Here is a 26,961-nt window from a genome sequence, read left to right on the forward strand (position 1 = left end):
CAGGGGGCAGGAGCTGGGCAGAGAAGCTTGCTAGGGGTGCAGGGAATACACGTGACATCATTGGCTGCTAGGATGATGGCGGTCCTAGGAACCAATGACTGCTGAGCAGCGGAGATCCAGGTGCAGCCTGGCGTGCTGAAGGTCCAGACTGGAGTGTCAATTGGTCCCTGTCCAGACCACGGTCCACCATTTAATGAAGGCTGAACTAAGCTGTGTTTCTGGGGGGTTTTTTTGTGCCTTGTGTCCTATTCCTGAAGGTGGCGCCATAACCCAATGGTCAGAGATCAAGATGTGTCCTTCAAAGAAGGAGAAATCCCTTTTAGGTGCACTGAGTCTTTACAGGGACAGCCACCTTAAATCTGATTTTGCTGGACCACATGGCTCCACCTCCCAATAAAATATGACTTCTGAGCGGACTGACCCTTTAAGTGATAGGCACAGTGTCCTGATATAGAAGTAGGTTTGCAGCTGCATCAGGGGACTTCATTGGTTGTTGAGAAACAAATCTTTGCAACACTGAACAACAATGAAAATACTTTCTTGAAACATAAGTGCTTAAAGCTTCTAAAAAGAGAAATATATATATATATACTGTATATATATATAACAAAATACCATATACAGCCTTTTATATAGCAGAACAAAGCACCACATTGATACTGCACACAAAGACCAATAAATAGGTGTTGGCATTAGGAGTCCTCGGGGCGGAAGGCTTGGCTCGTGTCCTCGGGGTGTACCGGCGTGATCCTTGTGCTCAGCAGCGTGTAGATATATGGCCAGATTTTGTTGGTCTCTGTCCCTGAGAAGGTGTGCAGGATGCCTTTACCCCTATGAACAACAGAGATTGTGTTAGGAGAATGCTGGGCCAGATACTAGAAGAGAGGGAGAGGTTGGGATTCCGGATCAAAAGGCAGCTCCCCGTCACCTAGAGGGTCCTCTGGGGGTCTCCAGAATTGCGTCAGTAAATGTAGGAAGGAGGAAAACACAAAATTACTAGTAAGAGTCCAATAAATTGGAAAAGAAGCCAACACGCTTCAGGGGCTCAAACGTCCTTCACCAGGCCTGGGAATAAAACACCATAAAATAGTGTAAGGGCTCATTCACACGAGTAGCTCTGCAGTGGATCGCTTTTCAGAAATCAGTAGAGCAGCGACTGCCAGGAATTGAGGAGGGAATGCTGCCACCACCTCCCAAACATCCTTTTTTTTTTTTTTTTTTTTTTTTTTTAATATGCACCAGGGGCGGACTGACAACTCATGGGGCCCCCGGGCAATAGGGGATCAGGGGGCCCCTGTGTCCTTGCCCACACTTAAAACACACCCAAAAAAGCCTATAAAAGGTACCAGGGGCATTTCATGGGGCCCCCTACTGACCCCAGGCCCTCGGGCAGTGCCGAGTGCTCAAATGGTCAGTCCGCCCCTGGTATGCACCACGCTCAGTAGCGTGTAGATATATGGCCACAATGTGTTGGTCTCTGCCCCTGAGAAGGTGTGCAGGATGTAGTTGGGGTATGGCCCCAGTCACTTGAATGCAATGCAATGGAAGCCCGCTGAACGCAAAAAGAAGTATAATTTTTTACACAGCTGCGGCATACAATATATACAACTCTGAGTGGCTGCATGCTGTCTTTTAGGCTCCATGTACACTGCAGCTGATAAAATCACGTTTAGGAGCTTTTCTGCGTTTTTTTCAGCAGCCCCTGAACTCTCCCTAATGTTCTCCTGTGTCCGTGTACACATAGGCAGTTTACAGGCAGTTGAGTTTACAGTCATTTTTTTTTAACGCACCAAACTTGCGTTCAGGAGTAGATTTTATCAGCGTTTCAAACGCCAAATGCTTGTAAACGCGTGTTTGCGTTTGAAATTTTTTTCAAATGTACACTGTCATTTACAGCCAGTTGAGTTTACAGTCTTTTTTTTTAACGCAGAAAACTTGCGTTCAGGAGTAGATTTTATCAGAGTTCCAAACCCTGCTAAACGTGGCTAACCGCATTTATAAGCGTTTGCAGTTTAAATTTTTTTCAACTGTCCAGAGCCTTTTTTCATCATGAAAAATGCACGCAAAATGTTTTCCTGGTACACTATACTTTGAGGTTTCGCATTAAAGAAAATATGTTAGACACGGCTGCAATGATTTCTGCACAGAAATGAGCCGGAACCCATCCAAACACCACAAAAAAAAAAAAACACAGCTAATCTCAACAAATACTGCTCTCTCTGCTTCTGCTCTCTCTATGTCTCTCAATATGTCTGAAACAGCTATTTTTTTTACTGTTTTTCAGTGCATTCTGGTCTCCTGAGGTTATCTGTAAAAACACTTCTAAATGCAAACGCTCATAAACGCGGTATGCAAACGTGGCTAAACTAACGTTTTTTTAACCTACATTTTCCAGTAGTCAGTTTCCATCGTTCAGAAGTGTCCCGTGTACATGGAGCCTTAGATGGGTGACCAGGGGGTGGTAGAACTAGACATATGCGTTTCTTTTTTGTTCCGAATTGAAATTCTGACACATTATTATTACTACATCGAGTTTATATAGCGCCAGAGGGTTTGCTCAGCGCTGTACAATAGGGGGGGACAATACATGAAACAGTACAGCAACTACAAACAGCACACGAGGGGTTAGAGGGCCCTACTCTTTCCAGCTTACAATCTAGGAGGGAGGGGGTAGTGGTACAGGAGGAAGTGGCTGTGGGGGATGGAGTGGTAGGAGGAATGAAGGAGAACGGCTGTTAGGTGAGAGTGGGGTAGGCTTCCCTGAAGAGATGGGTTTTAAGGGTGCGCCTGAAGGTGAGGAGGGAAGGCGACAATCTGATGGATTGGGGTAGAGAGTTCCAGAGGATGGGGGAGGACCTGGAGAAGTCTTGCGTGGGAGGAGGAGACCAGGGAGCAAGACAGAAGGAGGTCCTGAGAGGAGCGAAGGGTACGGGTTGGGTGATACTTGGGAATCAGGTTGGTGAGGTAGTTAGGGGCAGTGTTGTGAATGGCTTTGTAGGTCAGAGTTAGCAGTTTGAATTTGATGCGTTGGGCAATCGGGAGCCAGTGAAGGGATTGGCAGAGGTGGAGCGGTTGGTGAGGTGGATGAGTCTAGCCGCTGAGTTCAGGATGGTCTGAAGCGGGGAGAGCCTGCGCTGGGGCAGGCCGGTGAGAAGGGAGTTGCAGTAGTCAAGGCGCGAGACATTTTTTGTTATTCGGAGATTTGGATGTATCCGAATTTCCAAATTACAATAGCTCCAATAATGTTATGTAAATATAGAAATACATGCAGATACAATAGATATAAAAATATACACAGATATATATATATATATATATACACACACACACATATACACACAGGTGATACTCAAAAAATGAGAATATTGTGCAAAAGTTCATTTATTTCAATGATGCAACTTAAAAGGTGAAACTAATATATGAGATAGACTCATTACATGCAAAGCAAGATAGTTCAAGCCGTGATTTGTCATCATTGTGATGATTATGGCTTACAGCTCATGAAAACCCCAAATCCACAATCTCAGAAAATGAGAATATTGTGAAAAGGTGGAATATTCTCGGCTCAAAGTGTCCCACTCTAATCAGATAATTAAGCCATAACACCTGCAAAGGGTTCCTGAGCCTTTAAATGGTCTCTCAGTCTGGTTCAGTAGGAATCACAATCATGGGAAAGACTGCTGACCTGACACCATCATTGACACCCTCCATAAGGAGGGAAAGCCTCAAAAGGTAATTGCAAAAGAAGTTGGATGTTCCCAAAGTGCTGTATCAAAGCACATTAATAGAAAGTTATGTGGAAGGGAAAAGTGTGGAAGAAAAAGGTGCACAAGCAGCAGGGATGACCGCAGCCTGGAGAGGATTGTCAGGAAAAGGCCATTCAAAAGTGTTGGTGACTTTCACAAGGAGTGGACTGAGGCTGGAGTCAGTGCATCAAGAGCCACCACACACAGACGGATCCTGGACATGGGCTTCAAATGTCATATTCCTCTTGTCAAGCCGCTCCTGAACAACAAACAACGTCAGAAGCGTCTTACCTGGGCTAAAGAAAAACAGACCTGGTCTGTTGCTCAGTGGTCCAAAGTCCTCTTTTCTGATGAGAGCAACTTTTGCATCTCATTTGGAAACCAAGGACCCCGAGTATGAAGGAAGAATGGAGAGGCCCAAGGACCCAGAGTATGGAGGAAGAATGGAGGGGCCCAAGGACCCCGAGTATGGAGCAAGAATGGAGAGGCCCAAGGACCCAGAGTATGGAGGAAGAATGGAGAGGCACAAGGACCCCGAGTATGGAGGAAGAATGGAGAGGCCCAAGGACCCCGAGTATGGAGGAAGAATGGAGAGGCCCAAGGACCCCGAGTATGGAGGAAGAATGGAGAGGCCCAAGGACACCGAGTATGGAAGAAGAATGGAGAGGCCCAAGGACCCTGAGTATGGAGGAAGAATGGAGAGGCCCAAGGACACCGAGTATGGAAGAAGAATGGAGAGGCACACACTGCAAGATGCTTGAAGTCCAGTGTGACGTTTCCACAGTCTGTGTTGATTTGGGGAGCCATGTCATCTGCTGGTGTTGGTCCACTGTGCTTCATTAAGTCCAGGGTCAACGCAGCCGTCTACCAGGAGATTTTGGAGCACTTCATGCTTCCTTCCGCAGACAAGCTTTATGGGGATGCTGACTTCATTTTCCAGCAGGACTTGGCACCGGCCCACACTGCCAAAAGCACCAAAACCTGGTTCAATGACCGTAGGATTACTGTGCTTGATTGGTCAGAAAACTCGCCTGACCTGAACCCCATAGAGAATCTATGGGGCATTGCCAAGAGAAAGATGAGAGACATGAGACGGAACAATGCAGAAGAGCTGAAGGCCGTTATTGAAGCATCCTGGTCTTCCATAACACCTCAGCAGTGCCACAGGCTGATAGCTTCCATGCCACGCTGCATTGAGGCAGTAATTGCTGCAAAAGGGGCCCAAACCAAGTACTGAGTACATATGCAGCTTCTACTTTTCAGAGGTCCGATATTGTTCTATGTACAATCCTTGTTTTATTGATTGCATGTAATATTCTCATTTTCTGAGATTGTGGATTTGGGGTTTTCATGAGCTGTAAGCCATAATCATCACAATGATGACAAATCACGGCTTTAACTATCTTGCTTTGCATGTAATGAGTCTCATATATTAGTTTCACCTTTTAAGTTGCTGCACTGAAATAAATGAACTTTTGCACCATATTCAAATTTTTTGAGTTTCACCTGTGTGTATATATATATATATATATATATATATATATATAAATACACACAAATACTATATATATATATATAGAGAGAGAGAGAGAGAGAGAGAGAGAGAGAGAAATACACAGTATATATTTATATACATACACGGCTCCAAAAAATTAAAGGAACATTTTGAAAGCCAATCAGATCTCAATGAGGGGAAATCTCCTGCTGGATCTCTGAACTGATATGAACTGGGTAATGTGTTAGGAAGATAAGGACGCCCCATTGTTTGAACTCAGTCCTCTGTAGGTTGATAATTTTCATTTCCATCAAAGACACCCCGAAAATCAAAGTGAATAAATGATGCAGCAGGCGAGTCCATTTTGCTGGAATGTCATTGCAGCAACTCAGAATGGTCCTCAGTAGTTTGTATGGCCCCCACATGCTTGTATGCATGCCTGACAACGTTGGGGGAGGTTCCTAATGAGACCACGGATGGTGTCCTGGAGGATTTCCTCCCAGATCTGGACCAGGGCATCACTGAGCTCCTGGACAGTCTGAGGTGCAACCTGGCAGCGTCGGATGGACCAACACATGACATCCCAGAGATGTTCTATTGGATTTAGGTCAGGCGAGCGTGTGGGCCATTCAATGGTATCAATTCCTTCATCCTCCAGGAACTGCCTGCATACTCTCACCACATGAGGCCAGGTATTGTCCTGCACCAGGAGGAACCCAGGACCCACTGCACCAGCGTAGGGTCTGACAATGGGTCCAAGGATTTCATCCCGATACCTAATGGCAGTCAGGGTGCCATTGTCTAGCCTGTAGAGGTGTGTGTGTCCCTCCATGGATATGCCTCCCCAGACCATCACTGACTCACCACCAAAACGGTCATGCTGAACCATGTTACAGGAAGCAGAACGTTCTCCACAGCTTCTCCAGATCCTTTCACGTCTGTCACATGTGCTCAGGGTGAACCTGCTCTCATCTGTGAATAGCACAGGGCGCCAGTGGTGGACCTGCCAATTCTGGGGTTCAATGGCAAATGCCAGTCGAGCTCTGTCGTGCCGGGCAGTGACACAGGGCCCACTAGAGGACATCGGGCCCTCAGGCCACCCTCATGAAGTCTGTTTCTGATTGTTTGGTCAGAGACATTCACACCAGCGGCCTGCTGGAGGTCATTTTGTAGGGCTCTGGCACTGCTCATCCTGTTCCTCCTTATACAAAGGAGCAGATACCGATCTTGCTGATGGACAGAGCCGTAGAACGTCCTTATCCCAACTCTCCTAGAGTAACTGCCTGTCTCCTGGAATCTCCTCCATGCTCTTGAGACTGTCCTGGGAGACACAGCAAACTTTCTTGCAATGGCACATATTGATGTGCCATCCTAGAGGAGTTGGACTGCCTGTGCAACCTCTGTAGGGTCCAGGTATCGCCTCATGCTACCAGTAGTGACACTGACCCTAGCCAAATGCAAAACTAGTGAAAAACAGTCAGAAAAGATGAAAAAAGTCAGTGGCCTCCACCTGTAAAACCATTCCTGTTTTGGAGGTCGTCTCATTGTTGCCCATCTAGTGCACCTGTTAACTTTATTAACACCAAAGCATCTGAAACTGATTAACAATCCGCTCTGCTACTTACCTGACCAGAACAATATCCCAGGAGTGTCATTGACTTGATGCTAGACTCTGATTAAAAAGAGTTCCTTTCATTTTTCTAGGGGTGTGTGTGTACATACACACATACACATATACATTAGGGTTCTTCCACACTTTTTAAAACTCATATATATATATAAAAAGTGTGGAAACTTTGAAAACCCTTTGTGTGTATACATATACACACACGCACAGTGTATATGTACACAAAATATTTCATATTATCATATGATAAGATACATTGTGTTAACACATCTCCAATGTACTAAAAAGAAAAAAAAAAGGTTGAAGGGTTGGCTTCTTTTCACATACAATACAAATTGATTGGGCTCTTGTGGGCCTATTTATAAAAGAAATTGATGTATGAATGTCACAGCATTCGCACAGCCATCGCAAATACTCACCATAATGTGTGTAAATGTTTATTTCCTATGATTGTCAGCCCCATCTAGTGGCCATAATGTGCTGCTCTCATCATCTCTACATTCTGTTTCTAGAGAAAGAAAGACAAACTAATCCGGATTAATGAACCGGGATCCACGGGCACAGCCTGCTCATCCTCCAACCTGGAGACCTGCATGAGATCATTTTTCGGACATGGTGCAGGTTTGATGTACCTGTGGAGGACTTCAGATGGGACTTGGAAGTGCCGCAAACTGTTCGCAAATGCAGGCTGAACGCTCCTGAACACATCTCACACTGCCCTCGGCAATCTACGAATGACGCTTTTTCCAAAAGCAAAAAAACATGCCATCTTCAATAGAGGACATCCCACTGGGACATATATTGTATAAATTGGAATGAGAGGAGGAAGCCCCCAAAACCTGGGGTGTGCATAGGAACCCAAACTGGACTTGGCTCTAGGAAGTGACTCACGTAGGTCCCTGGAGTCCTACACAGCCACCAAGGTCCTTCTCAATGGGTTCCAAAGGTTCCTGCATTGCAGTATGGGACGTGGTGTGTAACCGAGCTTTGAACTGAACCTCTGGTCCACACCCCCACATTACAGGCACACAGCCCACTCTGTGCGATACAAAGCCTATTCCATTCATAGTGGGAGTCTGGTGATGTCTCTTCATTCACTGGTCCAGTACTGCTTCCTGTTCAGGGGCGGACTGACCATTCGGGTACTCAGGCACTGCCCGAGAGCCCAGGGTCAGTAAGGGGCCCCATGAGATATCCCTGGTACATTTCATAGGCTTTTTTGGGTGTGGTTTGAGTGTGGGCGATGGCACAGGGGCCCCATGATCCCCTATTGCCTGGGGGCCCCATGAGTTGTCAGTCCGCCCCTGTTCCTGCTCCATTACTTGACAAGTCTGACAAGTTTGCCTTCTTCACAGACTACTGATATGACACTGCTGCTTCCTCCAATGTCTAACAAGGAATACACTTGCCTTATATACTGTACAAGATAACTAATCCAGCACTGCTTCCTCCACCACTGGTCCAGCACGGCTTCCTTCTCCACCGTCTGACAACAAGGCGCAATCTGTCACCTTATATACAGATTACGGATCCAGCAATACTTCCTTCTCCACTATCCGACTAGGCACACATTGACACTTTATATAAAGTTTACTTATCAAGCACTGCTTCCTCCTCTATTATCTTAATGGGACACTGTCACCTTAGATACAGCTTGCTGATTCAAAACTGCTTCCTCCTTCACTGTCTGAAAAGGCACACTCTGTTATCTTATATACAGATTACTGATCCAGCACTACTTCCTTCTCCACTATCTGACAAGAGACACTCTGTCACCATAGGTACAGATTACTGATCCAGCACTGCTTCCTTCTCCACTACCTGACAAGGCACACTCTGTCACCTTATATACAGATCACTGATCCAGCACTGTTTCCTCATCTGTTATCTGACAAGGCACACATTGTCATTTTATATAAAGTTTACTAATCCAGCACAGCTTCCTTCTCCCCTATTTGGCAAGGTACATACCATCATCATCAAGGCACACAATATCATCTAATATGCAGCTATTGGTCCAGCACTACTTCCTTCTCCACTATATGACAAATCACACACTGTCACTTTATCTACATCTTACTGAACCAGTGCTGCTTCCTCCTCTTATACCAGACAAGGCAAACGCTGTAATCTTACATACAGATTACTGATACAGCACTGCTTCCTCCTCCACTATCTGACAAAGCACACAGTGTCATTTAATATACAGCTTACTGGTCCACACTGCTTCCTCCTCCACTATCTGACAAAGCAAACACACTCACTTTATCTATCTTACTGAACCAGCATTACTTCTTCCTCTGATATAAGACAAGGCACATACTGTTACCTTATATACAACATAGTGATCCAGCACTGCTTCCGCCTCCATTATTTGATCAGGCACACGCTGTCCTCGTACATACAGATTACTGATCCAGCACTGCTTCCTCCTCCACTATCTGAAAAGGCACACCCTGTCATCGTACATACAGATTACTGATCCAGCACTGCTTCCTCCTCCACTATCTGGTCAGACACATGCTGTCACTGCACATGCAGATTACTGATCCAGCACAGCTTCCTTCTCCACTATCTGATAAGGCACACCCTGTCATCGTACATACAGATTACTGACCCAGCACTGCTTCCTCCTCCACTATCTGAAAAGGCACACCCTGTCATCGTACATACAGATTACTGATCCAGCACTGCTTCCTCCTCCACTATCTGGTCAGACACATGCTGTCACTGCACATGCAGATTACTGATCCAGCACAGCTTCCTTCTCCACTATATGACAAATCACACACTGTCACTTTATCTACATCTTACTGAACCAGTGCTGCTACCTCCTCTTATACCAGACAAGGCACACGCTGTAATCTTACATACAGATTACTGATCCAGCACTGCTTCCTCCTCCACTATCTAGTCAGGCACATGCTGTCACCATACATACAGATTACTGATCCAGCACTGCTTCCTTCTCCACTACCTGACAAGGCACACCCTGTCACCTTATATACAGATTACTGATCCAGCACTGCTTCCTCCTCCACTATCTGATAAGGCACACCCTGTCACTGTACATAGAGATTACTGATCCAGCACTGCTTCCTCCTCCACTATCTGATAAGGCACACCCTGTCACTGTACATAGAGATTACTGATCCGGCACTGCTTCCTCCTCCACTATCTGATAAGGCACACCCTGTCACCGTACATAGAGATTACTGATCCAGCACTGCTTCCTCCTCCACTATCTGATAAGGCACACACTGTCAGCGTACATACAGATTACTGATCCAGCACTGCTTCCTTCTCCACTACCTGACAAGGCACACCCTGTCACCGTACATAGAGATTACTGACCCAGCGCTGCTTTCTCCTCTTTTATCTAATATGACAAACACCGTCACTTTATATGCAGAGATCTTATTTCTTCTTTTCCATTCCTAATTCTAGAACATCGTTTCTCACTCGGTCAGGTCATGTTTTCCAGATCTCTTCAGAGAATCACAGATACAGCAATTATTATATTTCCTGAAAGCACCAAATAAAAAGTGTCACTTTTTCCTGGAAATCTAGAAAACATGCTCTGCTGACAAGCACAGAGGACCAGAGCTGAGATTCCCTGCTCTAGAATGTGCAGAACTCTCCATGATATTCTGTGTATTGTCTGTATTGTTCTGTATTGTTCTTATTGTCTCTGTATTACAGCCTGCACAGTGGGATGATGAATGGAGTTTTCATAGAGAATAAAATGAATTCGTGGACTTCCTTCAGAATGAATTTGCAATCCTTCAGATCTCATTCTGAAATGACTCTGTTATGGATCTGAGACCGTCCCCCCATCCCCCCATCCCCCATCCCCCCATCCCGTACACCTCTGAGATTCATACATCAACCAATAGGGATGATTCGGGGACAGAGCTGTATACAGAACTCCCTTGTGCTGTGTGTTATATAACAAGCTGAATCACTGTCTGCTCCTGGCGCTCACACTGCAGTTATTCCCCTGACATGACAATATAGCAGAATTCAGCGTCCCCATCTCCTCACCGTCTCTACCAAATGATAAAATGTTTGAATTCTACCCTATCACGTGCTCAGTAAGGCTGGGTTCACATCTCCGCGTTCCTGCGGACCGCATTTTGCGTGGGAACGAGAGCCCATTCATTTGAATGGACTCCCGTGCCCCGGGATACGCAGGAAAGAAGTCCCTGAATTTTTTTGGAAAACGCAGCCCGCACAGGAACCTCGGTTCCCAGTGCGGTTGCGATTTCCAGTGCGGACGGCGTGCTGTCATAATTAATGGCACCCACCCGCGGGTCAGCATTCCTCTGTGCGGGTTTTTTTTGTGCGGATCCTCAGAGGCACCACCCGCACAGATGTGAACCGGGGGTTATCGCATACCTTATATCCCTAGGCTTTCCCCCCTAGGACTTATCACTTCAGGCTTTCTGATTGCTCGCCACTCATGACTTCTCTTGTGCTGCTCTCTTGCTCTGGAACTCTTTTAGAAGTACCAATAGTTATTCAGCAGGCTGAAAAATCTATAGAAGCATCCCAAAAGCATTAGCTTTACAAGTCAATAAGCCATGTTTTTATTAAAATGATACTAAACCTTCATATTTTTTTTTAGTACCTTCAGCAGCTAATTTAACGTCTATGTTCCAGCTTACGTTGGTGCCATGACCGCTGCCCCAGGTTCCCTATTTCAGGGTGGTTCCTTTCTCTTGCAGTGTCTTATGGAGCCACCTTTGCTTGTAGGGGCTAGAGTTGTGTCTCCCTACACTGTGTGCATCAATAGAAACACACAACCTCATAGTCTAGGATGGCAAGACACTCCCCTGTTCCTCCCCCCTCCCTTCTCCAAGCTATCACACTGGCCTGAGACTACACTGTCCACTGTTAAAGTGTTACTAAACCAAGAGCAGTAAAATCATACACAGTAAAGTCTGTACATGCAATAAAGCATGCCTGTTATACTCACTGTGGAACAATCCTCTGCATTGTTTAACCCCTTCATGCCGGATCGTCCCGGTGTGAAGAGGAGTTCCTGCGCCAGGAGGTGGGTGGGACGGGGCGTGGCTTAGTGTCATGGGGCCGCCGTGACGTCACGTCATGGCCGGTCACATGATCGGGAAAGGTCCCGATCAAAAGAGCGGACCGGGACCTTTCCGTAAGTACCTCACATGTGTACTGGGAGCGCGCAGGGCGTGCGCTCTCAGCACATATGTTTTTTGCTACATGAACGCAAATATGCGGCCGCTCGGCGTCTAGGCCCAGACGCCGGGAGGCCACACAATTGCATGCGGCCGGCGTGAAGGGGTTAATAAGGCTGTTTCATCCTGTCTTCTCTGATCCTCCCCTTCTTTTACTGTCCCCAATCCATTTGCCATAGTACAAAGCAGCAGTGGCTAGTCTGCACATGCTCAGTTTGGTGCATATTGCTAGGAGTGCATGTGATCAGCACAGGGCCAATCAGCACTGTCCAGACAGAGGGCCAGGGGTCATGCAGCCTCATAGGACAATCAGAGCAGAATGAAAACTCCTCCTACAAGATTAACCAGTGCTCGGCCAGACACAGAGAAGTCAAAAGACTGCAATATATGAGAAAAGGTATTTAGCAGTTTAAATTTTCTAAAATAATTGCATTTCCATGTTCTGTTACTGTGGGAGACCAGATATAGTGAACACAGGGTCCTGGGTTTAGTAACACTTTAACTCTTTCCTGTGAAGACTAGATGTTCAGGAGACAGCAGCATTGAAAGTTGTAAACTGCAAGTGCCAATTTAAGAATTTTAAGAAACAGTTTACTGGGAATGTTTATTTTATTATGCGCAATCCCATATGGAAGACAAATATATTTTAAAAATATTCTTCCCAAATATATTGCCATATATTTGAAATGCTACAATTTTGGCCATATTCACTATTGTTAAATATATTGAAGAATATATTTTAAAAAAATATATTTTTTAAATATATTCTTCAGATTTTTTTTAACATATAAAAAAAGTCATTTTAACAGATATATTTACATATATTTGTAAATGCATTCCACAAATGTAGGATATGTATTTTTAAAAACATACAGTATATTTGAAATGCATTTTTAAAAATATTTTTCATATATTTTGTAATAAAAACGCATTTCAACATGCAGTGTGTATATATATATATATATATATATATATATATATTTATTTATTTATATATTGAAATATATTGAATATGGACAATATTGTAGCATTTCAAATATATGTCAATACATTTGGGAGTAATATTTTTAAAATATATGTACAATATATTTTTCTTCCATGTGGGTTCAGCCAACCATGCAATGGGGACACCTTTGCCACCCAGTATTAAGACCTCAGAAAGCAGTGAGGAAGGGGTTAAGCAACATTTACAGGTCCTTCCTGTAACACACACATATATATATATATATATATATATATATACACACACACATATATATATATATATATATATATATACAGTTGCAAGAAAAAGTATGTGAACCCCTTGGGATTACGTGGAGTTTTGCATGAATTTTGCTCTGAACGTCATCTAAGTCACAACAATAGAAGAACACAGTCTGCTGAACATAATACTACACAAACATTAGATGTTGCCATGGTTTAATTGCACATAACATGTAAACATTCACAGTGCAGGGAGGAAAAAGTATGTGAACCTTTGGACTTAATAACTGGTTGACCCTCCTTTGGCAGCAATAACCTCAACCAAACGTTTCCTGTAGTTGCAGATCAGACCTGCACAACGATCTGGAGTCATTTTGGACCACTCCTCTTCACAAAACTGTTTCAGTGTAGCAATATTCTTGGGATGTCTGGTGTGAATCGCTCTCTTAAGGTCATGCCACAGCATTTCAATCGGGTTGAGGTCAGGACTCTGACTGGGCCACTCCAGAAGGCGTATTCTGTGCTGTTGCAGCCATTGTTTTGTTGAATTACTTGTATGCTTTGGGTCATTGTCCTGTTGCATCACCCATCCTCTGCGGAGCTTCAGTTGGCGGACAGATGGTCGTACGGTTTCCTGCAAAATGTCTTGATAAACTCTGGAATTTATTTTCCCATCAATGACAACAATCCGTCCAGGCCCTGAGGCAGCAAAGCAGCCCCAAACCATGATGCTCCCTCCGCCATGTTTCACAGTGGGGATGAGGTTTTGATGTTGGTGTGCTGTGCCTTTTTTTCTCCACACATAGTGTTGTGTGTTCTTCCCAAACAACTCAATCTTGGTTTCATCTGTCCACAGTATATTTTGCCAGTAGTGCTGTGGAACATCCAGGTGCTCTTTTGCAAACTTCAAACGTGCTGCAATATTCTTTTTGGACAGCAATGGCTTCCTCCGTGGTGTCCTCCCATGTACTCCATTCTTGTTTAATGTTTTCCTTATTGTAGATGTGTCAACAAAAATGTTAGCATGTGCCAGAGATTTCTGTAGGTCTTTAGCTGACACTCTGGGATTCTTCTTTACCTCATGCAGCATTCTGCGCTGTGCTCTTGCAGTCATTTTTACAGGATGACCACGCCTAGGGAGAGTAGCAACAGTGCTAAACGTTCTCCATTTGTAGACAGTCTGTCTTACCGTGGACACATGAACATCAAGGCTTTTGGAGATACTTTTGTAACCCTTTCCAGCTTCATGCAAGTCAACAATTCTTGATCGTAGGTCTTCTGAGAGCTCTTTTCTGTGAGGCATGGTTCACATCAGACAGTGCTTCTTGAAACCAGTAAACCCAAAACAGGTGTGTGTTTTTTAAGGGCAGGACAGCTGTCAGCAACACATCCAATATCATCACACTGATTGGAGTCAAGGTTGGCTCACTCCTGGCTCCAATTAGCTCTGGGAGAAGTCATTAAGCTAGGGCCTCACATACTTTTTCCTCCCTGCACTGTGAATGTTTACATGTTATGTGCAATTAAACCATGGCAACATCTAATGTTTGTGTAGTATTATGTTCAGCAGACTGTGTTCTTCTATTGTTGTGACTTAGATGACGTTCAGAGCACATTTTATGCCCAGTTCATGCAAAACTCCACGTAATCCCAAGGGGTTCACATACTTTTTCTTGCAACTGTATATATACATACACACACACACACACACATATATATATATATATATATACATACACACACACACACATATATATATATATATATATATATATATACACACACACACACACACACACACACACACACACACACACACATATATATATATATATATATATATATATATATATATATATATACACACATATATATATATATACATACACACATATACATATATATATATATATATATATATATATATATATTTATTGGAATATATTGAATATGGCCAAAATTGTAGCATTTCAAATATATGTTTGGGAAGAAAATGTTTAAAATATATTTCAAATTGCTTCATTGCCCCATACCGGGCCTCTTGGCTCATCAGCAGAAGTTGGCATCCTATTTGTTTTTATCGGCCACTAGAACAATTGCTCAGGCCTGGAAGATTCCATTTGTCCCTCTTCAGGGGGTGCGGGATCGTATGACCACTATGATGCTCAACGAACGGATGTTGAGTATATGCAACGACTCCCAATGTAAATTTTCGAAAATATGGGAACCGTGGTTGCCTTTCCCACGCTCCCTCTGGCTAGTATGGGGATGTAATGGCGTTTGGCATTGGCGTTTGGTGGTGGCGCTATTGGACCCCTGCCCCCTTTTTTTTTTTTTTTTTCTCTCCCTTTTTCTGTTAGTTTTTGGGTGACAGTGGACAGCTGCCTTTAGCTGGTATAGTCAGAGTTTCATTAATGTTGTTGTAACTTATGTGCCTTTGATAGCCCCTGCGTGGGCATACCTTCTGCCTTGTTGGAGTTAGAGCACTGTTTCTCTATTATGTTTTTTCTTATTGGTGCAATTGATAGCCCCTGTGGGGGCGTGTTTTGTTGCCTCTGTTTTATACTGATTAAAATTAATAAAAACCAAAAAAATATATATATATTTCAAATATATTTTTCTTCCATGTGGGATGTGTTAGGCTAAAATACACTAAGGTTTTTATTACTCTTAATGCTTGAGTTCTCTAAATCGTTTTCACACCATGTGATTTCCATCATTAATATCTACCCCTTCTTTTATATGGTAAGTATTTTTGGCCATGTTTTCCTTCCTTGGGTTTCTAGTATTTGCAGATGGTGTACAAATAGGATGCATATATGTTCCCCTGAATAGCAAACATGAAAATTTAACCGTATTTCCAAATCCACGCCAAGTAGAATAATAAATTATTTAACATAATAAAACATTCAAGAATGGTATAAATATGTTACAAACGTGATATTTGTATTGAAAATAACAACAATAACTCACTTATATCTTTCTATAACCGGTTTGGCAACATCTTTGTATTGGCGAAGCCTGGAAACTACAGCTTCGGGTTTATCTGCTTCTTGATGGACTAATGGCTCTCCGGTGACATCATCAATGCCCTAAACATCAAACAAAGAAACAATCAACCTTCTAGGACACAAATCTTTGGTTGTCCTCAGGTTGACTGCCAAGCATCTGTAGTCATCACACTGGGGGGGCACAAAAAATACTTATAAACATCAATTATACAGATTTTTTATTTCAAATTTGACATAAAAACAGCATCAGTGAACCTTTTTTTATAGTTTGGACAGCATGGGAAAGGGTTAGAACCTCTGAAAGGGTTTTGTGTATCCCGGATGATCCCCCAAGTAAGTACGCCACATAACTCCTCCCCTTAAAATGAAACACACACATAGCAATGATAACCCCTCGCAGCAGTTCTAACAGTTCCCCAAGCTTTTATTGCCTTCTCTGTCCCCAGTGGAGAAATTCTCCCAGTCACAGCACAGGAAATAGGAAGAAATATCCCCATGGGCATAAAGTAATACATTGTGACTGGGTTGAATTCTAAACCTTTCCACATTTATCCAAAACAAAAATGGGTTAGACCTGGACTTTAAGAATATGATTCATTCTCTTTGGCATGGGTCTCTAAACTTTCTAAACAAAGGGTCACTTAACTTTCCTTCAGACTTTAATCATTGGAAGCAGAAAAGCTCCTGACCCCAGTGGGAAAAAACAATGACCCAGCTTTGGCGTCAGTGAAGAATTTGAGCTTAATCGGCGTTATTGGGAGGAAATATGCCCCATCATTGGTGTCATTGGCATTGGTGTATTTAGATTTTGTGCTGCCCTAGGCAACACAAAACTTTTGCGCCACCCCAATGAGAGAGCGAGAGAGTTCAGTAAGTGTGTGTATGTATATATGATTCTCACTCTCTCCCTCTCTCTCTTCCCGCTCTCTCTCTCTCTTCCCTCTCTCTACCCGCTCTCTCTCTTCCTGCTCTCTCTCTTCCCGCTCTCTCTCTTCCCGCTCTCTCTCTCTCCCCCCCTCTCTCTTTCCCTCTCTCTCTTCTCTCTCTCTCTATCTCTCTTCCCTCTCTCTCTATCTCTCTTCCCTCTCTCTCTATCTCTCTTCCCTCTCTCTCTATCTCTCTTCCCGCTCTCTCTCTCTTCCCTCTCTCTACCCGCTCTCTCTCTTCCTGCTCTCTCTCTCTTCCCGCTCTCTCTCTTCCCGCTCTCTCTCTCTCCCCCCCTCTCTCTTTCCCTCTCTCTCTTCTCTCTTCCCTCTCTCTCTATCTCTCTTCCCTCTCTCTCTATCTCTCTTCCCTCTCTCTCTATCTCTCTTCCCTCTCTCTCTATCTCTCTTCCCTCTCTCTTTCCTCTCTTTCTATCTCTCTTTCCTCTCTTCCCGCTTTCTCTCTTCCCGCTCTCTCTCTCTCTTCCCGCTCTCTCTCTCTTCTCGCTCTCTTCCCCCCCTATCTCTCTCTACCCCCTCCCTCTCTCTTTCCCTCTTCCCTCTCTCTCTCCCCTGTCCCTCTCTCTCTTTCCCTCTCTCTCTTCCCCCCCCTCTCTCTTTCCCTCTTCCCTCTCTCTTTCCCTCTTCCCTTTCTCTTTCCCTCTTCCCTCTCTCTCTCCCCTGTCCCTCTCTCTTTCCCTCTTCCCTCTCTGTCTCTTTCCCGCTCCCTCTTCCCTCTCTCTTCTTTCTCTCAGATCGTATGGGACTGCACACACACACACTATGATTACCACCTCCTACCTCCTCCAAGGGCTGATCTCCAGACAGCAGGAAATGTGGGAAGGGGTGGTAATCATACTGTGTGTGTGCAGTCCCATACGATCTATCAGTGATCCTGTCTCATGTGCTGGATGGACGACAGGAGGGAGAGCCCAAAGAACACATAACAGCTCACCTCCTCTGGGCTCTTTCCTCTCCGCCACTTCTCTCCCTGCTCCAGGCTGTCCCTTGATCCTGGCTCTGAGTGCTGGCAGGGGAAGGAGCTCAGAGAAGAGCAGCCACTCAGGAATACCAGGGTACCCCCTCCATCCGGCCAGGTCTGTCTCTCTCTCCAGCAGCAGAAAGCCAGCGGGAGGGAGAGGGGGAGAAACCGAGGGAGAGATACATGAGTATCGTTCTGCAACTACTCTCCCCCACCACACCGATCTTCCTGCTGTCCGGGCCACCTACAGGAGTACTGGTGGTACCCCTCAGATGGTGGTCCTGCATGGTTCTGTCCACCACTGCTCAACAGGTCCATTCTTCTTGGGGTGGGGCTGTGCAACCCCCCTAAAAATTGCCACACTAGGCAAACGCCTTGTTTGCCTCACAGTAGATACGCCCCTGGTCATTGGGAGAAACTGTGTCCCATCGTTGGCGTCAATGGAATTAATTGTGCCCCATTGCTGGTGTCATTGGGAGGAATAGTGCCCCATCATTGGTGTAAGTGGGGGGAATTATGCCCCATCATTGGTGTCAGTGGGAGGAATAATGCCCCATCATTGGTGTCAGTAGGGGGAATTACCCCCATCATTGGTGTCAGTAGGGGGAATTATGCCCCATCATTGTTAATAGTGATATGAAATAGTGATCCAAGGGTCAAATTAAAGCAAGAAAAGGGCCACATCTGGCCCCAAGGCTGCAGTTGGAGACCAATGCTCTATGGAAAAGAAAGTTAAAGCTGCACTCTGGCAAAAGGAGAAGGAAGACTGCTCGCTCCATAGACGACTCTTTAAAAGTCTTAACGGGTTACCAGTTTAGAGTTACAAAGGAGGTCTAGTGCTAGAATTATTGCTCTCACTATAATGTTCGTGGCGACATCTTAAATGTGCAAACTCCATTTACGTATGTGGGCGGGCAACTGGGGGCGCTTTAAAAGTGTGTGAATATTATTTATTTTAATTTTATAGTGTTTCTATAATTTTTTTTATCACTTTTATTCCTATTACAAAAATATAAACTTCTCTTATAATAGGAATGACAGGTCCTCTTTATGGAGACATCTGGGGTCAGTAAGAGCCCAGATATCTCCTCTACCCTGGAAAGCATGAGACTAAAAAGAACAAAAAAACAAAAACACTGATCTCTGTTTTCCAGGGAAAAAAAAAAATCACAGTTTTTAAATTTGCTACACCTGGAAGTGACGTCATAACGTCACCTCAATCTCCCAGGAACATAGAGATGGCTGGGGACCATTCAGTCCATGGCCGGCTCTGGCGTCGCCGCTAGATCGGATCCTGGGCTCCCCAAATCGCATGGGAGAGCCCGGAGAAGCACGTGTCCCCTCCCGCTGCCTGTAAAAAGCCATCCAGCGGCTAATTGGCCGCTAGGATGACTTTTACATTACAGGAAATTGCCGAATGAAAAAAAAACATACCAGGATGATGCCTGTAGCTGCAACCCTGGTATAACCACCTCAACCAAAGGACGTCCTACAATCGGGAAATGGTTAAAATAGTTATATAATGGTCCTATAACCGGTACGCTTCTGAGTGTGAGATTCATCCAGCTATCTGAGTCAAGGTTTCAGCAACAAAGTATCGGAGAATACAGGCTTTGTTCCAAAGAGCGCTTTGTCAAGGTATTACATCATTACATCTTGAATCACCCGGAGTGAGATGAATTCTCTCTCTCTCGAAGATAAGTTTTTTCATTTTATCTGTCCTCTCGGCAGCTGTGCTCGGATCCCGCTGACCTTCGGTGTCCATGGGAGAGAAAAACAGAGGGATACAGTACTACACAATGTATCTGCTGCTCTGGGAAACAAGATTGTATGTTTATTCATTTATTTTGGCACACATTTTAAATTTGATCAGCTTAAACCTTAAAGTATTACTAAACCCCGGACCCTGCATTCACTATATCTGGTCTCCCTGGACCCTGCATTCACTATATCCGCTCTCCCCGGACCCTGCATTCACTATATCCGCTCTCCCCGGACCCTGCATTCACTATATTTGCTCTCCCCAGACCCTGCATTCACTATATCTGGTCTCCCTGGACCCCGCATTCATGACCCTGCATTCATTGTATCTGGTCTCCCCGGACCCTGCGTTAACTATATCTGTTCTCCCCGAATCCCGTGTTCATTATATCCGGTCTCCCCGGATCCCGTGTTCATTATATGCGCTCTCCCCGGATCCCGTGTTCATTATATCCGGTCTCCCCGGATCCTGTGTTCATTATATCCGCTCTCCCCGGACCCTGCATTCACTATATCTGGTCTCCCCGGACCCTGCATTCACTATACCGGCTCTCCCTGGACCCTGCATTCACTATATCCGGTCCCCCCGGACCCTGCATTTACTATATCCGCTCTCCCCGGACCCTGCATTCACTATATCTGCTCTCCCCAGACCCTGCATTCACTATATCTGGTCTCCCCGGACCCTGCATTCATGACCCTGCATTCATTGTATCTGGTCTCCCCGGACCCTGCGTTAACTATATCTGCTCTCCCTGGATCCCGTGTTCATTATATCTGGTCTCCCCGGACCCTGCATTCACTATATGCGCTCTCCCCGGACCCCGCATTCACTAAATCCGGTCTCCCTGGACCCTGCATTCACTATATCTGGTCTCCCCGGACCCTGCATTCACTATATCCGGTCTCCCCGGACCCTGCATTCACTATATCCGGTCTCCCCGGACCCTGCATTCACTATATCCGGTCTCCCCGGACCCTGCATTCACTATATCCGGTCTCCCCGGACCCTGCATTCACTATATCCGACAGGGTAAAGCAGCTCCCACATACACTATATTGCCAAAAGTATTGGCCCCGCCCTCCAAATCATGTGATTCAGGTGTTCCAATCCCCTCCATGGACACAGGTGTATACAATCAAGCCCCTAGGCATGCAGACGGCTTCTACAAACATTGGTGAAAGAATGGGTCGCTCTCAGGAGCTCAGTGACTCCAAGCGTGGTCCCGTGATAGGTGGCCACCTGTGCAATAAGTCCATCCGTGACATTTCCTGGCTGCTAAATATTCCACGCTCAACTGTTAGTGGGATTATAACAAAGTGGAAGCAACTGGGAATAACAGCAACTCAGCCACCAAGTGGTAGGCCACGTCACATGACAGGGCGGGGTCAGCGCATGCTGAAGCGCACAGTGCGCAGAAGTCGCCAACTGTCTGCAGAGTCAATAGCTAAAGACCTCCAAACTTGGTGTGGCCTTCAGATGAGCCCAACAACAGTGTGTAGAGAGCTTCATGGAATGGGTTTCCATGGCCGAGCAGCTGCATCCAAGCCTTACATCACCAAGCGCAATGCAAAGTGTCGGATGCCGTAGTGTAAAGCATGGAGACATGTTCTCTGGAGTGACCAATCACGCTTCTCTGTCTGGCAATCCGATGAACGTGTCTGGGTTTGGCGGTTGCCAGGAGAACGGTACTTGCCTGACTGCATTGTGCCAAGTGTAAAGTTTGGTGGAGGGGGGATTATGGTGTGGGGTTGGTTTTGAGGGGTTGGGCTTGGCCCCCTAGTTCCAGTGAAGGGAACTCCTAAGGCGTCAGCATACCAAGACATTTTGTGCAATTTCATGCTCCCCCAACTTTGTGGGAAGAGTTTGGGGATGGTCCCTTCCTGTTCCAACATGACTGCACACCAGTGCACAAGGCAAGGTCCATAAAGACATGGAGGAGCCAGTTTGGGGTGGAGGAACTTGACTGGACTGCACAGAGTCCTGACCTCAACCCCATAGAACACCTTTGGGATGAATTAGAGCGGAGACTGCGAGCCAGGCCTCCTCCCCCGACATCAGTGCCTGACCTGACAAATGTGCTTCTGGAAGAATGGTCCAACCTTCCCATAGACACCCTCCTAAACCTTGTGGACGGCCTTCCCAGAAGAGTTGAAGCTGTTATAGCTGCAAAGGGCGGGGCCAACTCAATATTGAACCCTACAGACTAAGACTGGGGGGCCATTAAAGGTCATGTGTGTGGAAAGGACGGCGGCCCAATACTGGGGGCAATATAATGTATGCATTTTATCTTTGTATTTAGCGGATTATCCAGACTTCAGATTTAAGAAAACTGCATCGAGTGAGACATGATGCCAAATATTCTTAATAATAGATTTTGGCTTTGCATCCACGGTGTGTGACGCCATTGATCAATGAACCGGCAATGCTCTAAATCCAGTAACACACCTCCTACATTAGAGCGCCCCCACTCTGGATGAAGGAGCACAGGAGGCACATTTGGACAGCAGCATTGCCAGTCTAGGGGGAGGGGAGTGTTAGATGTACTAGCAGATTTAAATACGCTAACAAACTTAAGCCAAACTCCAGCTAACACTGCAGCTACACAAGCAGTTACAGCAACAGTTTGTTTCTCTTGTGTGATAAAGGTTTTACTAAAAAAAAGCTGATCATTGTAAGCACCCCTGTCAGTAGTAATTGGTTTGTCTCAACTCTCTGACAGCTACATTTGCATGAAGGCAAAAAACAAAAAAAAACAGACTTGCTAGCTTGATCACCAGATGAAAAAAAAGGAAAGAAAGCCTGAAAAAGAAAACTATTGCAGTCATCACATCTGAGAATTGGTAAGCTATATATATAATAAACGTGTGCTTTACATAAAATTTAATCAGTGATGGTGGGAACTCCTCTAGGAACTCCACTACTCCCACCAAGTCCCCAGACTGTCAGGTGCTCGAACTCTCCAGTATCTACAAACACTGAAATACCAATTTTGGGTAGACTGGCCCTTTAATAACGAGGGATTTAACCCCTTCCTGCCCAGCCCTGGAACCTATACACCTAGGGATGAAGGACGGTCTTCCCAATCACATGACTGCTGTGATTAGTTGAAAGATGAATTGTGATTGGTTGCTGTGGCTTTCTGGACTTCGCACATCATACTGAATAGGCTAACCCAGGGGCAGACTGACAACTCATGGGGCCCCCGGGCAATAGGGGATCATGGGGCCCCCCGTGTCCTTGCCCAAACTCAAAAAAGCCTATGAAAAAGGTACCAGGGGCATCTCATGGGGCCCCCTACCGGGCCCTCGGGCAGTGCCTGAGTTTCCAAATGGTCAGTCCGCCCCTGGGCTAACCCCTGGTTCACACCAATGCGTTTTTTAGTGCTTTTTGCAAAACGCACTGCAGTCCATTTAACATGGCTTCCTATGGGACATGTTCACATCTAGGCTTTTTTTTAACTGCTGCGTTTTTGGAAAGGGTCAGGGACTTTTTTGTAAATGCACAAAGCCGCATTTTTGCTACAATAGAGTTCACTGAAGAAGCTGCTGAAACGCATGTAGTGTGTTTTTGCTGTATTTTTGTGATGTTTTTACCGCATTGCCCAGCAACTAAAAACATTTCCACTTATAAAAAAAAAAGTTGAAAAGCACACAAAATGTGGTAAAAATGTGGCAAAATGCGGCAAAGACGCACATGTAAAAAATGCAAAACACAATGCAAAAAAACATAGGTGTGAATCAAGCCTTAGGCCGGCCATACATGGGTCAATTTCTGAACGATTTTTCATTTGAAAATCGGACCTAAGAATGATCGGCTGATTTTCGCTCTGTTAGTGGCGAAATGGTACCGGGCGATTTTCGTGGTTCCTCCCCATTTAGTTTATCGGGCATGCTGCTGGAAAATTCGTGACAAATTACCAATTTTCGAAATCATTGTTAGCACCATCAGATTACAAAACGAACAATGTTTTTGATTTTTGATAAAAAAAAAGTCAGAATTTGACCCATGTATGGCCTGCTTTAGACATGTCTTGGTGTACACGGCTGGTGAACAAGTCAATGACTGAGGCAAGTAGTATGGGCAGCACAGTGGCTAAATGGTCAGCACTTCCCCCTGGCAGTACTGGAGTTGATGGTTCGAATCCCAACCACGGCACCACCTGCCTGGAGTTTGCATGTTCTCCCTGTGCCTGCGTGGGTTTCCTCCGGGTACTCCGGTTTCCTCCCACACTCCAAAGACATGCTGGGAGGTTAATTGGCTCCTGTCTACATTGCCCCTAGTATGTGTATGTATGAATGTGAGTTAGGGACCTTAGATTGTACACCCCTTGAGGGTTAGGGACTGATGTGAATGTACAATATATATGTAAAGTGCTGTGTAAATTGATGGCGCTATATAAGTACCTGAAATAAATAAATAAAAGAAAACACATCTGACTTTCGCTACAGACGTGGAGACTCACACGCACGGCGTTTGCTTGTAACTTTTCACACCAGTTTGGTGACTCTGTAAATATTGCTGAGTTACAATACAACCATTGTAGGGTCAAAATCCAACCATCCATTTAATCGGCAATTAGGTGGTTTAGCGGTTGGGATTCGAATGGCATAAACTTTAACCCCTTCATGCTGACGGCACACAAATATGCGGCCTCACAGAACTGGGCTTTTTTCCGTGGGGCCGCATATTTGCGTACCTGTCTTTGTGCATACTGCTCGCTCCCAGCACAAGGACCGTGGTGTCACTGAGAGTGCCGGGTCCCGTTCTAACAATCCGGACCCAGGGCTCTCAGTGACACCATGAACTTTGTGCTGGGAGCGCACCGCACGGCCCGCTCCCAGCACACAGACCGTGGTGTCACAGAGAGTGCCGGGTCCCGTTCTAACAATCCGGACCCGGGGCTCTCAGTGACACCATGAACTTTGTGCCGGGAGCGCACCGCACGGCCCGCTCCCAGCACAAAGACCGTGGTGTCACAGAGAGTGCCGGGTCCCGTTCTAACAATCCGGACCCGGGGCTCTCAGTGACACCATGAACTTTGTGCTGGGAGCGTGCCGCGCGGCCCGCTCTCAGCACAAAGACCGTGGTGTCACAGAGAGTGCCGGGTCCCGTTCTAACAATCCGGACCCAGGGCTCTCAGTGACACCATGAACTTTGTGCTGGGAGCGCACCGCACGGCCCGCTCCCAGCACAAAGACCGTGGTGTCACAGAGAGTGCCGGGTCCCGTTCTAACAATCCGGACCCGGGGCTCTCAGTGACACCATGAACTTTGTGCTGGGAGCGTGCCGCGCGGCGTGCTCCCAGCACAAAGACCGCGGTGTCACTGAGAGCTCCAGGTCCCGTTCTAACGATCGGGACCTGGGACTCCCGATTCCAGGTCATATGATCGCTGTGATAGCCTCTGATTGCCTATCACAGTGATCAGTCACTATACAGCCTGGCCCCCCCCTTGTTTTTTTTTCTCTCTATGAATGGAGGAGAGATACATTGTATGAGGGAAAAAAAAATGTTTGTAAAAAAAAAAAAATAGATAAAGATAAATAAATATAAAAAAAAAAGAAAAAATAAAGCAAAAATACGTAGATCAAGGTTTGCTCTAGGTCAGTGCCAGGGTTAGCGTTTGGGTCAAGGTCAGGATTTTAAAAAAAAATTGGTATCAGTGTCAGTTATGCAGGCCATACTTGGTTCGAATTCCGAACGATTTTTGTACGAAAATCGGACCTAAGAATAATCGGCCAATTTTCGCTCTGTTAGTGGAGCGATGGCATCGGCCAATTTCCGTGGTTCCTCCCCATTTCGTGTATCGGGAATGCTGGAAAATGAGTGAAAAAACGACCGATTTTCTAAATCATTGGTGGGACCATTGGATTACAGAACAAACGACGTTTCAATTTTCGGATGAAAAATCAGAATCAGAAAAATCGGAATTTGAACCATGTATGGCCTGCATTAGTGTCAGAGGTAAATAAAGACAAAAACTAAATGCGCACTATTGTTTCTGGGCTGTATTACGGGTACAAACAACAAATAACATACACATATATGGTATCGCTGCGATCGCCAAGAGCTGGAGAATTTATTTTGGGTTGTTCTTTGGCAATAGGTTATGGTAGTAACAAGAAACACGGCTAAATTAAACAAAATTGTTTTTTTTACTATTTTGGACCAGTTTTCCTTTGATAATAAAAAAAAAAAATCAGGAGATATCCATTACCATTTATCACCAAATAAAAGCCCAATTTGTCCTGAAAAAAAACGCGTTATAATCCACCTGGATGTACAAAGTAGTTGTGATGATATGTACGGTTTTACTAACACATGTCAATGTTGTAAAATTGTGCTTAGGCATTTAGATTTCTTTTACCCGTAGGTGTGAAGGGGTTAATGATGTATGTTGAACCCGAGCCAGGTAAAATAATCCAGTTATGTTTCCTCTCTATGTTCAGAGCTCTGGGGTCAATGCAAGTTAACAAGAACACAAACAGGACTGACGGGATGTACATACATTTTATAATCCTCATAAAACGTCAACTGCAATACTAGATCTAGTCTACAGATGGCGCTGCAGACATGAAATCATTAAAGTGTATGCACACCATGAAATTCTCCTATTGGCTCCCTTTTGGTCTGGTAAAGTGAAAGGCCGGCCATACATGGGTCGATTTCCAAACAATTTTTTAGTTCGAAAATCAGACCTAAGAATAATCGGCCTATTTTCGCTCTGCTAGTGGGGCAATGGCACCGGTCGATTTTCGTGGTTCCTCCCCATTTTGTTTATCGGGCATGCTGGAAAATTCATGAAAAATGACCGATTTTCAAAATCATTGGTGGCACCATCTGATTACAGAACAAACGATGTTTTCGATTTTCGATCAAAAAATCATTTGCAATTCAACCCATGTATGGCCTGCTGGAGGCTAGGTTCACATATGTGCGGGTGGTGCCGCTGCGGATCAGCACCACACGCACAGAGGAATGCGGACCCGCAGGCGGGT

General features: G+C 45.2%; 1 protein-coding gene across 1 annotated transcript in view; it reads right to left on the reverse strand.

Moving 5' to 3' along the window:
• Positions 1 to 221: 221 nt before the first annotated feature.
• AK4 (adenylate kinase 4) overlaps positions 222 to 26,961 on the reverse strand; it is a 139,494-nt gene continuing 112,754 nt past the window's right edge. Inside the window, exons 5-6 of the mRNA XM_089687960.1 lie at positions 16,258 to 16,376; positions 222 to 831 (exon numbers count right to left, since the gene is read on the reverse strand). Coding sequence (XP_089544086.1) covers positions 693 to 831; positions 16,258 to 16,376 — 258 coding nt within the window. The 3' untranslated portion in view covers positions 222 to 692. The remainder of the gene's footprint in view (positions 832 to 16,257; positions 16,377 to 26,961) is intronic.

Source organism: Staurois parvus, unplaced genomic scaffold, assembly GCF_062004578.1.
Source record: "Staurois parvus isolate SC_StPar_1 unplaced genomic scaffold, SC_StPar_1.0 ptg000441l, whole genome shotgun sequence".
Taxonomy (NCBI): Eukaryota; Metazoa; Chordata; class Amphibia; order Anura; family Ranidae; genus Staurois; species Staurois parvus.